At 56.8% G+C, this 12,969-nt stretch overlaps 2 protein-coding genes across 17 annotated transcripts in view; both read left to right on the top strand.

Annotated features, from left to right (window-relative positions):
- ANK1 (ankyrin 1) overlaps positions 1-3,301 on the top strand; it is a 244,111-nt gene extending 240,810 nt beyond the window's left edge. For all 16 annotated transcript variants that reach the window (XM_073018046.1, XM_037983538.2, XM_007962305.3 and 13 more), the window contains one exon: positions 754-3,301. Coding sequence is in view for 7 of the 16 variants with exons in the window: in XM_007962308.3 (XP_007960499.3) it covers positions 754-780 (27 nt within the window). In the remaining 9 variants the exon portion in view is untranslated. The remainder of the gene's footprint in view (positions 1-753) is intronic.
- Positions 3,302-5,246: 1,945 nt separating this feature from the next.
- Positions 5,247-10,167, top strand: NKX6-3 (NK6 homeobox 3). Its single transcript, XM_007962287.3, has 3 exons — positions 5,247-6,398; positions 8,283-8,452; positions 9,824-10,167. Exons 1-3 carry the CDS (start codon positions 6,017-6,019, stop codon positions 10,067-10,069), a joined length of 798 nt encoding a protein of 265 aa, XP_007960478.1. The 5' UTR covers positions 5,247-6,016; the 3' UTR covers positions 10,070-10,167.
- Positions 10,168-12,969: the final 2,802 nt, after the last annotated feature.

The raw sequence follows: 12,969 nt of genomic DNA, 5'->3' as shown, positions 1-12,969 counted from the left end.
GAATGTAGGCTTAGCTCCTCCAGCAAATCTGCTCTTCTCCAGACTAGGACTCAATACAGGAGGAGGAGAGGAGGATGCATCTGCTTTTCAGAGATCTTGTCCATCTGAGGGGAATGGGGAGAGCAGCCAGAGGCAGCAGTCAGGAAGAACTGTGGACCAGAGCTGAAGGGGAGCTGTCACCCTTGAAGCATGAGCTCCCAAAGCCAGGGAGCCTGTCCGCACCATCCCTGGGTCCCCAAGGCTGGCACATGGCAGACATCAGTGCATGTTGGCAGAGCTGAACTGAGAAAGTGAAGGTGTCACCTAGCCTCACCTAGCCCCTTCTTGGCACAAGCCCTGGCTCAAGAAAAATGGCCCTTCCTAAGTACAAGGATCTGCTGGGGGGACGTCTCCCCAGGTGACCACATAGGCACAGGGGCCTCTGCTCCTCTCCCAGGACGTGGAGCACAGCGCTCTCCTTGGCCCATACAGAGAGGCATCCTGGAGCGCTCGAGCACTCAGAAGGAATTCATGAGGCCTATGTGGCGGCTCTGAGGAACAGCCTCTGCATAGGGAGCAAGAGAAGGAGGGCAGCGTCTCAGAAGGTTGGGCCTGCAAGAGCAGCGCCCTCTGCACGTCGCCTTGCCTGGGGAGACTGTTTTTCCTGAGTCAGATTCGGCCTGAGCTGCCAGCACAAAACTCTGTGTGTAAGGTTTCTGCTGGACGTTGCCCTTTTGCATTCTAAGTGACCCCTTCTCTCTTTGTGTCTCCCAGGATCACACCTCGACACCCAACCCCTGAACCCCACACACTCTGCCATGCACACAGGAGGAGAGCTGGACCTGAGGGCCACTGCAGCGGTGCACACGTTCCTCTGGGCTGACGGCATGACCTCTGTAAGGGACTCCCGCTAGTCCCCTCTTCGCATGAATGACTGACTGTAGACGCATGACCTCCAGGCTTCAATCCTGCCTCTTGCAATGACAGCTGATCTGTCGGAACCAGGACACAAAAGGAGCAAGAAGCGGGGAGAGAGAGGGATAGAAAACAGGCGCGGGAGAGCGTGTGAACGCAAAAGTGAATGAGGGCTTTTTGTGGCTGGGGATGGGTTTTGGTTTTTGGGGTTTTTTTGTAGTTGTTTTGACTTCATACAGGGTACTTTTTCTCGACCTCATCTGTCAGAAATCCATGTGGGCTTCCTGGAAAGAAAAAAAAGAAAGAAAGAAAGAAAAAAAACTAGGCATGAAATCAGTTTAGCCACCTTAGTCTTAAGCCATGTCCTCATCTGCCCACCCTCCCCGACCCAACCTACACACCTCCATTCCACTTGTGACACCCCCTCCACTCCCTGGTGACGCTCCTGCCAGATCGCTCTACATGACATTCAGGACACACACACACACACACACACACCCCACTCGCCTCCACTGAATCTACACACAGATTTTACTGTGACTTCTGAAGCTGTATAGATTCTGCTGTGGATAAACTGGAATTTTTTATGTTGTCTCTCTCTCTCTCTCTCTCTGCCAATTTCAGTACAAGTCATCTTCCAACGGAAAATCATTACCTTGAGAGTGCATTCGGGGTTCCTTGTGTTAGGGACTTAAGAATCTGAGGCGAGGACTCCCAGGCTTACCTGTAGGGCTCAAAGGGAGCCAGGACCCCATCTGAAAGGGTCTCCTCTCTCAGTCAGGGGACGGGCCGGTGGCTGACCCAGGATTGCACCAGCATGTCCATAGAGAAGAGGTTTTCTATATCTTCAAGCACTATATCATAGTCCGTGTTCAAAGTGTAAACTGTACAGTAATCAGCCTTGTGTATATGAAAAACAATAAATACTATGCAAACCAATAGAAACATTTAGCAGTATGTACAGAGCCTGACAGCACAGCTCCTGAGGACTTCTGTGGCTTCAGGAGAAGGAGCTGTGGCCTGCCTTTCAGTGAAAGAGGAAGGAAAGGAGTAGGGCTAGTGAATGTATCTGCCAGTTCTTAGAAGTCAGGACCACCCAAGGTCTCCCAGAGTGAACTTGGTGCTCTAAGTCCAGGCAGCCTGCAGGCTGGGGGCCCTGGGTGCAGGTGGCAGGCTCGAGGCTGTTCCCTGTCTGCCTCGGTGCCTCCCCTCTGCCCAGCCCCTGTGGCCTCTTGGAGAGGCCAGTCAGGGGGCTCTCTGGATCGCATGACCAGTGGTAGCAGAGTCGGTGGCAGAGAGCCTGGACGCCAAGAGGCCAGGGCCAGGCTCTGGGTCAGGGCAGAAAGGAGACAGACAGCTGGCAGTTCCTCGCCTCGGTGCCATCAGGGAGGAGCCTTAAGTTCCACTAGAGCCTCCGGCCCAGGGAGGCCCCAATCAGCACAATCCCTGCCCGCCCTCGCGGCGGGCATCCCCAGGGCCAGGAGAGAGAGACAGGGCTGGCTCCTCTCGACCCCGGAGCCGCGGTGTGGACGGCCTGGCCCCGTCCCCCCCGCCGCTCTGCGGGAGTGTCCTCGGGACACACTTAAACCTTCCAAGTAGCACAGAAGCCCCCTCCACGTCAGAGGCCCCCTGGCCGCGGGGCCTGTAAGCGGAGAGGGGCCCTGCCTCCCCCACAAGTCTGCCCCGATGCACCCAGGGCCGAGCAGGCCCCGGGGCGGCCGAGGCACCTTGTCTGCCGGGGGCGGGGCTGCTTTTGCTTCCTTAGAGGGGCGGGCAGGGAGAGGAAGCTCTAGCTCCGGGCCTCAGTTTCCCCGAGGCTGCCTCTGAAGAGCTGCAGGGCGAGCCTGGACGGCTGCCGTTGCCGCCAGAGGCCACCCCGGCCCGGCCTCCAGGGCGCAGAGGCGCCCCCATCCTTCCCCCCATCCCGGGGGCCACGGCAGGGCGGTCGCGCAGCGCGGCTGGGACCGATTCGATGACGGCCCAAGGAAGCTGGGCGCAGGGCTCGCCTCTCCCGCCTCGATCCTGCACCTTCCTCTCCCAGGTCGCCGCTGCAGCCAACCCAGTAGCCCCCTTAGCGCCCCCGCGGGCCCCGCGGCTCCAGGCTCCGCTTTGGCACCTCTGCTCCGGCTGGCATGGCTGCACGCTCCGGCTGCTAGTAGGAGCCGTTAGGGGAGGAGTTTGGGGTCTCCACACGATGCCTAGAGAATGCTGCAGTCTGCACATTAGACGCTTTTTAGAAGTTTTGAAATTACCTTGATTTTTTTAATTGTTATGAAAATGGATCTTTTCTTGACTCTCCCACATGCTCTGTTATGGGAGAGAATCCCCTACCCCACTCTGATGTATAGACCATTCTCCCTACACCAGCCGAACCAATGTCAAAATTAATAAAGAAATGGACTAATGGCACAGGGCTCTATCTCTCCTTCCCGCTCGTCTTTGGGGGGTAAGGGGTGCTGAGGCCAGCCTAAAGCCTGGGTTGGGATGTGAAGGAATCTATGGGTGGGGCTCAGGTCCCAGAGAGCCTGCCAATGCCCAGTCCTCCCAGAAGCCTGGACAATCCCTTAATCAGGACCCCTGACCTAGGAGAGGCCTCCAGAGAGGTGGCAGAGTAGATTTCTATTCCACCTGATGGCTCCCATGAGATGGGGAGAAGCTGGGGGCCGGGGAGGGGGCACCACAACTCACCAAGATTCTTGGCCAGGCCCCCAGCTGGCATGCACTGAGGGTGCTCCCCAGCGTTCCCTAGGAAGGCATCTGGCCCCAGTACTCAATGCCATTCAAAGTTCAAGAACTTTTTCTTGCTGTAGGGAAAAAGTTGCCCTGTTTCTAACTAGTCGCTAACACTTCCTGCAAGGCTGGTCACCAAGCTGACCTCAGTTTCCTCATCTGTCTAATGGAAGAATGGATTAGGTGGTTGCTAAAGTCTCTTCAGTTTCTCATCCTAGGGGTGCCAGACACCAATGCCTTTGTCAGGCTTGGCATTAATTAAGAATCAAATCATTGGCTGTGGCTTTCCTGCCACATAAATTCCCCATCATGAGGGGGTGACGGAGTCACAATTCCAAGGCCCCTGGAGCACCCCAGTCCCACCCCGCTCCAAGCCTCTCTCCTGGAATCGGAGAGGCCATCCAGGCCAGTGGGCAATCGCAGCAGGTCATCTGCAGCACCCAGGGGGCTTTTCAAAACGCAGTTTCGGAATCACAGTTGCCTGGGTGGGATTGGGTGGTGACGCTGAGAACCAGAACCAGGTCTATCAGATGGCTGTGGCACTCAGCCTGGGGGCAAAGCCATCTCAGACGAAGACATAGCTCTTTTCCCTTTAAACCAAATTTGTAGAGAATCATTCCACACCCTTTGTGAGGTCTTTCTTGCATAACCTAAATCCTTTTGCTACAGAGGGTCAGCTTCTGCGTGAGAAGGAAGCTCGCCCTGAGCCCTGGGGTCCTCTGCTCCCCACTGAAAACCAAGATGGTCTGGAAACCCAGGAGAAGCTCAGTGAAGCAGTGCCTCTCGTCTCCCACCTACCAGGGCGGCCTCTGGGGAGTGAGAGATCAAGCTCTGCAGAGCTCATGCCTGGTCAGGAAGGGCTCTGGGGCCACCAGGCACAGAGATGAGCAGAAGTCTATCTGTCTGGCAGTCACAATCTTTCCTGGCATTTTACATGTTCAGGCCAGTGGCACGCTAGTTTCCATTTTTAGAGAAAAACTGCAGGGAAGAATCCTGCCCAGTCCAGAAATCACCCATATACCTGGAACGTGGGCTGCAACTCCTCTATACCTTGGTTTCCCTGTTTGTAAAATGAGAGTTTCCCTCAATAAAGCCTTGTACATTATAAAAATTTATTCAAGAAAAAAAAAAAGCATATGCATGCTCTGTGATTCAGCCCAGTCCCATGCATCAACTACTAACTGAGCACCGACAGAGTGCCTGGCACGGGGCTCCACCACCCTCTCAGCCATCAGGGATTTCAAACCTGGGCACCACACCAGACAGAGCATGGCCATTGCTCCAGCCAAGGCACAAATGAGGAAGAGATTCTGATAGGGAGGTCAGGGAAGGCCGACTAGAGGTGGAGGCAAGAACAGGTGTGCAGGGTAGCCCTCTTTTCAGCCTCCTGCAGCTGGAGGAGGCACACCCCGGCCCTGTCAGGGCTGCATGCCCCACCCTGCCCTCTGCCCAGCAGGCTCCCACCCTAGGCTCTCAAGCCAGCCACAGGGACTTGCATCCCCCAGAAAGCAATGCCACTCAGCCTCTTACCCCATCCCCACACTTACCCAATCTTAAGCCACTTACCCCATCCCCCCATGAGGAATGGAAGGAAGAGGCTGTGTTCTCCTGTGGAGCTTGGACATCTGCACATAAAGGGGCCGGCGCAGCTCCGGGCAGTGGCCTCGGAGTTCAGCCTCATCTCCCCCAGGGAAACAGCTGCTTGGGAGCCTCCCGGGGCCCCCAAGACACTCACCTTTTCCTAGATGCTAGACTTGCGGGGAGCAGAGGGACCCTCTGGCGATGAGCAGGGCTTCTAGAGCTAATTCGCTCTCTGTCTTTCTCACACACACGCGCGCGCACGCACGCGCGCACACACACACACACACACACACACACACACACACACACACACACCCTGGCTGATTTTACAGTCAATCTTTCAAAGTGCAATTTGTCTAGGAAAAGCCAATGTGAGGCCCGTGTGTGCCCCGACCAATGGTGGTGCGGCTCCGGCGGCTCAGCCAGTCTCGGGCCTGTATTCTAATGGGCCGTATCTTTATCAGGGAAATGTTCCTTCTCTGAACTTAAAACTTCTCATGTAGGGTCCCCAGACTCAGAGGCAGAAAGGGGGTCTGAGCTGAGGCGTAGGGGGCCACCTAGTCCAGCCAGGGCAAGGAGAGAGGCCAGGAGCCCTGGGGAGGCCTCCCACCTGCCCCGAGCACCTGACTTCCGAGCAGCTGACCGGGTGCCGGTGCCTGGGCCAGGGCCTGGCCGAGGCCTTAGGTGGGAGGCAGTCAGGGGCTCAGAGTTGGTCCTGACCCTCCAGGCCTGCCATGAGATTTAGGGCTAGAGTGTGGGCTCTTGGGTTTTAGGGGCCTGGAGAAGCCTTCCCTGTCCTGACTGGGAGATCATGGAGTCCAACCTGCAGGGGACCTTCCTGCTGAACAACACGCCGCTGGCTCAGTTTCCGGAGATGAAGGCCCCTGTGTGCCAGTATTCAGTGCAGAACTCCTTCTACAAGCTCAGCCCCCCGGGGCTGGGCCCCCAGCTGGCGGCGGGGACCCCCCACGGGATCACGGACATCCTGAGCAGGCCCGTGGCTGCACCGAACAGCAGCCTCCTCTCCGGCTACTCCCACGTGGCAGGCTTCGGGGGGCTCAGCTCGCAAGGGGTCTACTACAGCCCCCAGGTAGGAAATTTTTCCAAGGCTGGAAACGAGTACCCCACCCGGACCCGGAACTGCTGGGCGGACACCGGCCAGGACTGGCGAGGCAGTCGGCAGTGCAGCAACAGTGAGTACGGGGCCTCCCCAGCCACTTACCCGCACCCACCAGGCCCCGGGGAGCAGAGAACGAGGAGGGGCCTCCTCCCGGGCACCCCACACCACTGCCTTCTCCCCCAGCCACCATTAACCCGTGGACTGGTGGCCTCAGCTCAGTGCAGGCTGAGTTCCACCTGCTCTTCCTTCCCACCCAGCAGTGCTTGGACACAGGTGTCTGAGCCACCCCCCTCACCTACTGCCCCCTTAGCTGCCCTCCTAGGGCCCCCGGCAGTTCCAGATCTAGAGAAGGCCCCATAGCCCACACCTGCAGGGTCCAGCAGGCAGCCCAGCTTGCTTCTGCAGCCCAGGGTGCATGCATCCACTTCTTCACCCAAAGCAGGCAAATGCTACCCCTGTGAGGAAGACATCCCAGCTTACCTTCCCAGACAGCCCTGGCATCACTCAGGGGTGCAGAACGTACCCTGACCCCCATCCAGGTCCAGCCTTTGAGCCAGGGGACTGATGCCCACCACATCCTCTGGTTTCTAGCAACAGCAGCCGCACCAAGTAGCCTGTCTCTGGGAGTTGCTGCTGAGCCCAGCTGAATTTGGTCCTGGCTGTGGGGAAGCAGGGGGCCTCTTCTCAGCCCACCCATCCCTCAGCCAAGGTTTTCAGAGGGTGGGCCTGTGATGCCATTCAGGGTTACTGGAGGAGGTGGCAGGGCGTGCCCGGGCAGGTGAGGCTCCGCTGGGAGGCAGGGAGGTGAGAGTTTTTGGAACCTTCCCTGTGCCACTGAAGCCCTGCCCACGTCAGGCAGCGGCCTCCACTTCTGTCTCATCTCTGGGCTCCCCCACGCCAATAGGGGCTTGGGGCCAACCTAGGAATCCCCAAAAGCACACCTGTCCCCCCATTTGCTACTCTGCCTTGCCAGTCACACTGCCTGACAGCCACCCCTCCATGGGCTGCCACCCATCCCTGTGCCCCTTGAGGTGAAGGCCTCCTCTCTCGGATCCTGTTTTAGGCTTGGCTTCGGGGGTGCTTTAAGCCTCAGCTGGCTCTCTCTTCCCTCCATCTCCCCCTCCCCTGTCCATATCCCACACACTACCTCTTCAGTCCTGAATGCAGGTACACACACAGGGACATAGCCAAGAAAGTCAGTGGCTAATGAAGGCAAAGGCAGACAGACTTGAAGATGATCTCTCAGGAGGGCCCTTCCTCTCTCTGTGCCTCAGTTTCCTCACCTGTAACTTGAGCTGTCAGACTGCACAGAACGAGGCCTGACACATGGGAATTCTGACTCCCCTGAGCCCACTTTCCACAACTCCTTCTCAAGCTGGCTGCCCTGGCCAGGCTGGAGGTCTCTGGCCTCTGTTCCAGGCTCTCCAGGGTGGTTTAAGCCACATAACTTCCAGGCCTGGTGACATGGGGAAGTAGCAGCTTGGGGCTTGGGGTTCCCCCTCCCTGGTTTCCTGGAGACCTGGGAAGTAGGGTCTCAAGAGCAAGGAAGTTGGCAGAAGCCAGGGATGGAGGGAATTCACAGGCCCCGGTCCCTAATTATAGAAGGGTGACCTGAAGGGACATCCCTGGGACAGAGAAGGAACTCCTGTTGCCCCTCAGGAGAAGGCAACATCAGTGAGTATTGAGAAATTTAGACAGAGAGGCATGAGGCTCTGCTGCCCCTCAGTCCCCTTACCCTAGGATAGCTGCCCTCTTGGAGCCCTGTCCACCCAGGCGGGGCAGAGGTCACAGTCACTGTTCTCCAATATCAAGAATGCTGCTCAGGGGAAAGGAATCTTGGTGTCCTGGCAACTTCTGCAGGAAGGAGAGGACGGGCATGGTTGTTTCCCTGACAGTGGTGCCTAGCCTCAGGGTCCCCACTTACTCTACTAACCCCACACTTCCTTCCTCCTGCCAGCCCCAGATCCCCTAAGTGACAGCATACACAAGAAGAAGCACACCCGGCCCACCTTCACGGGGCACCAGATCTTTGCCCTGGAGAAAACCTTTGAGCAGACCAAGTACTTGGCTGGCCCTGAGAGGGCGCGGCTGGCATACTCCCTGGGCATGACTGAATCGCAGGTCAAGGTAAGTCTGTGCGGGAGGTGGCACCTGCCCTGCAGGGAGGAGCCTGCTGGACAGGACGGCACTTTGCTGGAGAGAGGTGGCCACACAACGCAGTCCCCCAGAGCACAGCTGTACTGGTGTCTGGGCACTGCCTGCCTGCCTAACCCTGGAGCCTGTGGTAATTAACCATAGCCAGGAAAAGGCCATCATCCACTGAGCCCCATTCTCAGAGCCTTATGTGCGGCACCTCATTTCATCATCTCAGCAACCCGGGGAGACGGTATTATTACCCATTTCGCAGATGAAGATCAGTGTCTCCCGGCTTAGAGAGCTGGGAGAGCTGGCAGAGCTGGGATTCAACCCCAGATGTGGGGGGACTCCAACCTCAGGCTTTCCCTCTCCCCCCGTATTTTGCCAAAAATTCCAAGCACTGTCGGCAGCCTCTGGCCCAGATTCATGCTTGATGCCTGGAGCAAAAGGAGCTGACCTCAGTTTACCAATCTTTAAGATGAAGACAACGCCTTCTCCTACTAAGCAGGATCGGATGGGCTATCAGGAGCATGGAGCCTTGTCGCCCATGCCAGGGCTAGGGAAGGTGAACCCAGGCTCTCCCACTCCACACGCAGGGGCCCCAAATGTCCCCTAAATAGACCTGGGGAAACCTGTTTCTACCGCCTCAGAGTCTGGGGGCAACTTTCCCCATTTTGATGCTAGATCTCTCTTGGGACTTTGAGTCGGGGCACCGAAGCTCAAGAAAGCTCGGAACTGTGCAGGAACTGCTGGCTCAGTGACTCGGCGACGGGCCTAAGGATGCAGCACGGGCAGCTGGCACCTGGGTCTGGGCTTTGCTCAGGGTCCTGGGGCCTCCGAGCTCCCACCCGCTAAGCCCTCCTCATCAGCCGCTCAACTGCCCTGGGGCGAGAGCTGGGGGGAAGAGGCAGACTTCCCTACACGTCTTTCTGCTTCTGGGGTGCATTCCTGCACTCTTCAACTATCCCAAGGAATGGACCAACGTTACTTTTCTAACCAGGGGAACAATTATTTATGAAGTAGGGTGAGGGTCTATGAAGCCCAGAGGAGGGACTGCTCATAAGCACCTTCCAATGAGTACCAGGGCTAAGCCTTCCACTCCTGCACTCGGCATCTTCCACCTAGAACCCAGGCGGAAGAAGAGGAAGAGGAAGAGGAGGAGGAGGCGGCGGCAGCAACACGGGGGAGTTGAGGGAGGGCTCTTGCGCTCACGTTTTTAAATTTTATTGTCCTTCCCCAACAGAAACGTGAATGTGACAGTCACTTGGTTGTTGAACCATTTGTTTAGCTGTAGCAGGGTGGCTGTTCCCGCGTCCCGTGCGCGCTGTGGCCCTGTGCCCTTCACAGTCTTTCTCATCGCAGGTGTGGTTCCAGAACCGCAGGACCAAGTGGCGGAAGAAGAGCGCCCTGGAACCCTCGTCCTCCACGCCCCGGGCCCCGGGCGGCGCGGGCGCGGGCGCAGGCGGGGACCGCGCACCCTCGGAGAACGAGGACGACGAGTACAACAAGCCGCTGGACCCTGACTCGGACGACGAGAAGATCCGCCTGCTGCTGCGCAAGCACCGCGCCGCCTTCTCCGTGCTCAGCCTGGGAGCGCACAGCGTCTGACGCCCGCCGTCCAGGCCCAGGATCCTGGCTGCAGCCCGCGGGGGAACGCCGAGGAGCCTATCTTCCCCTCCCCTTCCCCACGCTGCTGGGGTCGCAGGGACTGAGTCTTCTGATGAGGGGCGCGTGGAGGAGGTGGAGGAGGAGTGGCAGGTGCAGGGGAGGAGGCGGAAGAAGAGGAGGGGAGGCGGGAGAGGAGGAGGAAAAGGAGGGAAAGGGGACAGGCATCCTAGCTAAGGGAGGAGGAGGCCAGGAGGGAGGCACAGCACTCCTGAGACCGGGAAGCCGCTGCCCCTTGCACCTCCGTGGGCCTCGCCTGCCACTTCTGCAGATTCACAAGTGGACAGAGGACTAAAATGACCAGGCTCTGCAGCCAGAAAACTGGCTGTGGGGTCCCAGACATGCCACTGTGATCCAACTTTTGTGGGGGTGGGGGGCAGGACATCCCAGGAAGGGAGGCAGCTGGCTGGGGAGTCAGAAGACCAGAGTCTTGGGCCCCAAGCCAGCTGCTGGCTGCAGAAGAAAAGACAGGTGAGTGGCCAGGTGCACTCCTCAGATCTGTGCACAGGAAGGATCCCACTGGAGGGGCCAGAGCTGAGCACCTAACCCAGGCTGCAGGAATCTGCCTCCAGGAGGGGAAGTGGGACATCTCAGTGAAGAATAAACGCCCCTGACACTCCAGAATGATGGCCCCTGAGCTGCGGAAATCCCCTTGGCCTCCTTTCTCCGATTTACCCTCAGGGTCAATACCTCTGAGACCGGAAGACACGGAAAATCCCTGACAACCGAGAAAAGGGGAGGATGCAGGGAGAGGTGAGGCGGGGACGGTGTACCCAAGGGCTGCCCACCTGGGCATCATTTGGTGCTGATATAAGGACAGGCGCACCCAGAGAGAAGGAGCATCCCATCTGGGGAGGAAAGGAAGGGCTGGGAACAGCACCCCTCCAACAAGGCAGGAAAGGAGAAGGAGAGCCCCTCCAGCTGGGTGAAGGATGCCAGGGAGGGGCTGAACCACGGCCTGCTGGGAATCATGGCCCTTCCTTTCCTCGGACAATCTTGCGGTCTGGCACTGGAGCTGGTGCTGACAGGGACGCTGGCCAACAGAGTGGTATTTTTCACCCAGGTGATCTGAGCTGCTGGCAGGTAGGGGGTGGGCTGGGGGAGGTGGGTGGGGACTGGTGGTAGAGCAATGCAGCCCAGAAGGGACTGAGCATTTGCCCATCCTTGCTGGCTTTCAAAAAATAAACAGTAAAAATAAAAGTCCCATGAACCTTATGGCTCCTGTACTTCTGTGAAAGGAACGAACGGCAGGAAACTGGCTGTGAGGTCCCAGACTTGGCAGCTGTGGGGCCTTCCCCGAGGGCCGTTGTCTAGTCTCCTGGGGACATTCGTGCTCTGACAGGTTGCACAACACAGGTTATTTGAAACCTCGCTGGTAGATGCCAGACACTGTCCCCAGGTGCTGAGAAACCCAAGATGAATTTTATGGGGTCCCTGATCTCCAGGAATTTATAGCCTAGTGGGGAAAATGATCTGTGTGGAGAATTGGGTATCATAAGAAAAATAAGGAGGGAGAGACTAGAAGAGCTAACTTTAACAGAACACCTGCTAATTTCTCCCCTGTAGAATGTCTGGATTATCACTGACCCCGCAAGAAAACTAGGCAGTAGGTATCATCTTCAATGCATGGAGGAGAAAACCAAATCTCAGAAAGTTCCTAAACCAAGTCAGAGAAGTGGGAAGAGGCAACCTCAGAGTAGATCCCAAGGCCCTTTCAGCCACTTCCTTGGGTTGTGAACGGCACCCTTCAAAGCCTTTTCTGTCAAATGAGAGGCTAGAACCAAAAGTAGTTTAAGGCCCTCCAACTTCAACAATCTATGCAACTAGCAACTAGGCTTGACCCCTTTGCTCTCCCAAGAAGTCCATCGTCCATCCTTGGACCCCCAGGACAGGTGAACCTGGCTCTGGAACCAGCCTGAGAGGGGATGAGGGTGGAGGAAGACCCTAGCTAGAAGCATCTCAGAAAGTGGTGCACCCACCTTTCCTAAGACCCTTAGTGGAACCGGAGGACAGTGGGGAACATGACCAGAAAATGCAGAATGTGTGCAAACTTCCACCCTCCATCTGTGAAGATGCCCAAGCTCAGGTGTCAGTCTCTCCCCTTGGAAAGCGGAAAGGAGAAAAGAAGGGAATTGAGCACAATCTCGGTGTGCACACTGAGAAGCTGTGCTCTGTCACGGGTGTCCTGAGTGGGTCCTACAGTGGCTACAGCAGGAGAGGACCCTAGAATTCAGCACAGGCTTCAAAGAAGAAAAGTCTCTTGTGTCCCTGGGAGGCTCGCGATTCACTGAGTGCTGCAGGCAGGAAAAGGCTATCACATAGCCCAGGTGCGAAGTCACCAAGCAGGTATGGAGGAAGATGCCAGTGACATAAAAACTGTGTTTACTTATCTTTTTCTGAAGCATGCTGTAATCTTAACTGCTCTATTGTAGCTGTAATTCCGGCATGTCTGATTCAAGTCGTTTGGGGTCAATATGAAATCAAGCCTGGGGAAAGTTTTTCCCAGGAGACATTTGCTGAGCTAAACAAGACCTCCTTTGACCTCAAAGTTCTGGGTCACCTGCCACTGGAACCTTTAGCTAAAAGACTCCAGCTTTCCAGGCCGTTTCTTCTAACTCTACGCCGCCTTTCAGGTACTGTCTGGACATAGGGCCAAGCACAGGCGAGGCACTGCCTCTCATTTCCCTAACGATCATGCTGAAGCATATTCAAAAGACTAGATTTGGAGTTCAAAGGAGGAGAAAACTCAAAGGTGGATGATCCAGATTCCCAAGGGTGATTCGAGATAAGTCTGGCCCTCTGCAGATATACACACGTGTGAATGCATGTGCATGCCTGTGTGT

Source organism: Chlorocebus sabaeus, chromosome 8 (assembly GCF_047675955.1).
Source record: "Chlorocebus sabaeus isolate Y175 chromosome 8, mChlSab1.0.hap1, whole genome shotgun sequence".
NCBI lineage: Eukaryota > Metazoa > Chordata > Mammalia > Primates > Cercopithecidae > Chlorocebus > Chlorocebus sabaeus.
The sequence above is the reverse complement of the archived record's forward strand: the minus strand, read 5'-3'. Positions and strand labels throughout refer to the sequence as shown.

Excerpts from the sequence above, each read along its gene's own strand:
- NKX6-3 (XM_007962287.3), top strand. The coding sequence starts at position 6,017 with ATGGAGTCCAACCTGCAGGGGACCTTCCTGCTGAACAACACGCCGCTG. Across the intron at positions 6,399-8,282 it reads CAGTCGGCAGTGCAGCAACA|CCCCAGATCCCCTAAGTGAC; the intron begins GTGAGTACGGGG and ends TCCTCCTGCCAG. Across the intron at positions 8,453-9,823 it reads TGACTGAATCGCAGGTCAAG|GTGTGGTTCCAGAACCGCAG; the intron begins GTAAGTCTGTGC and ends TTCTCATCGCAG.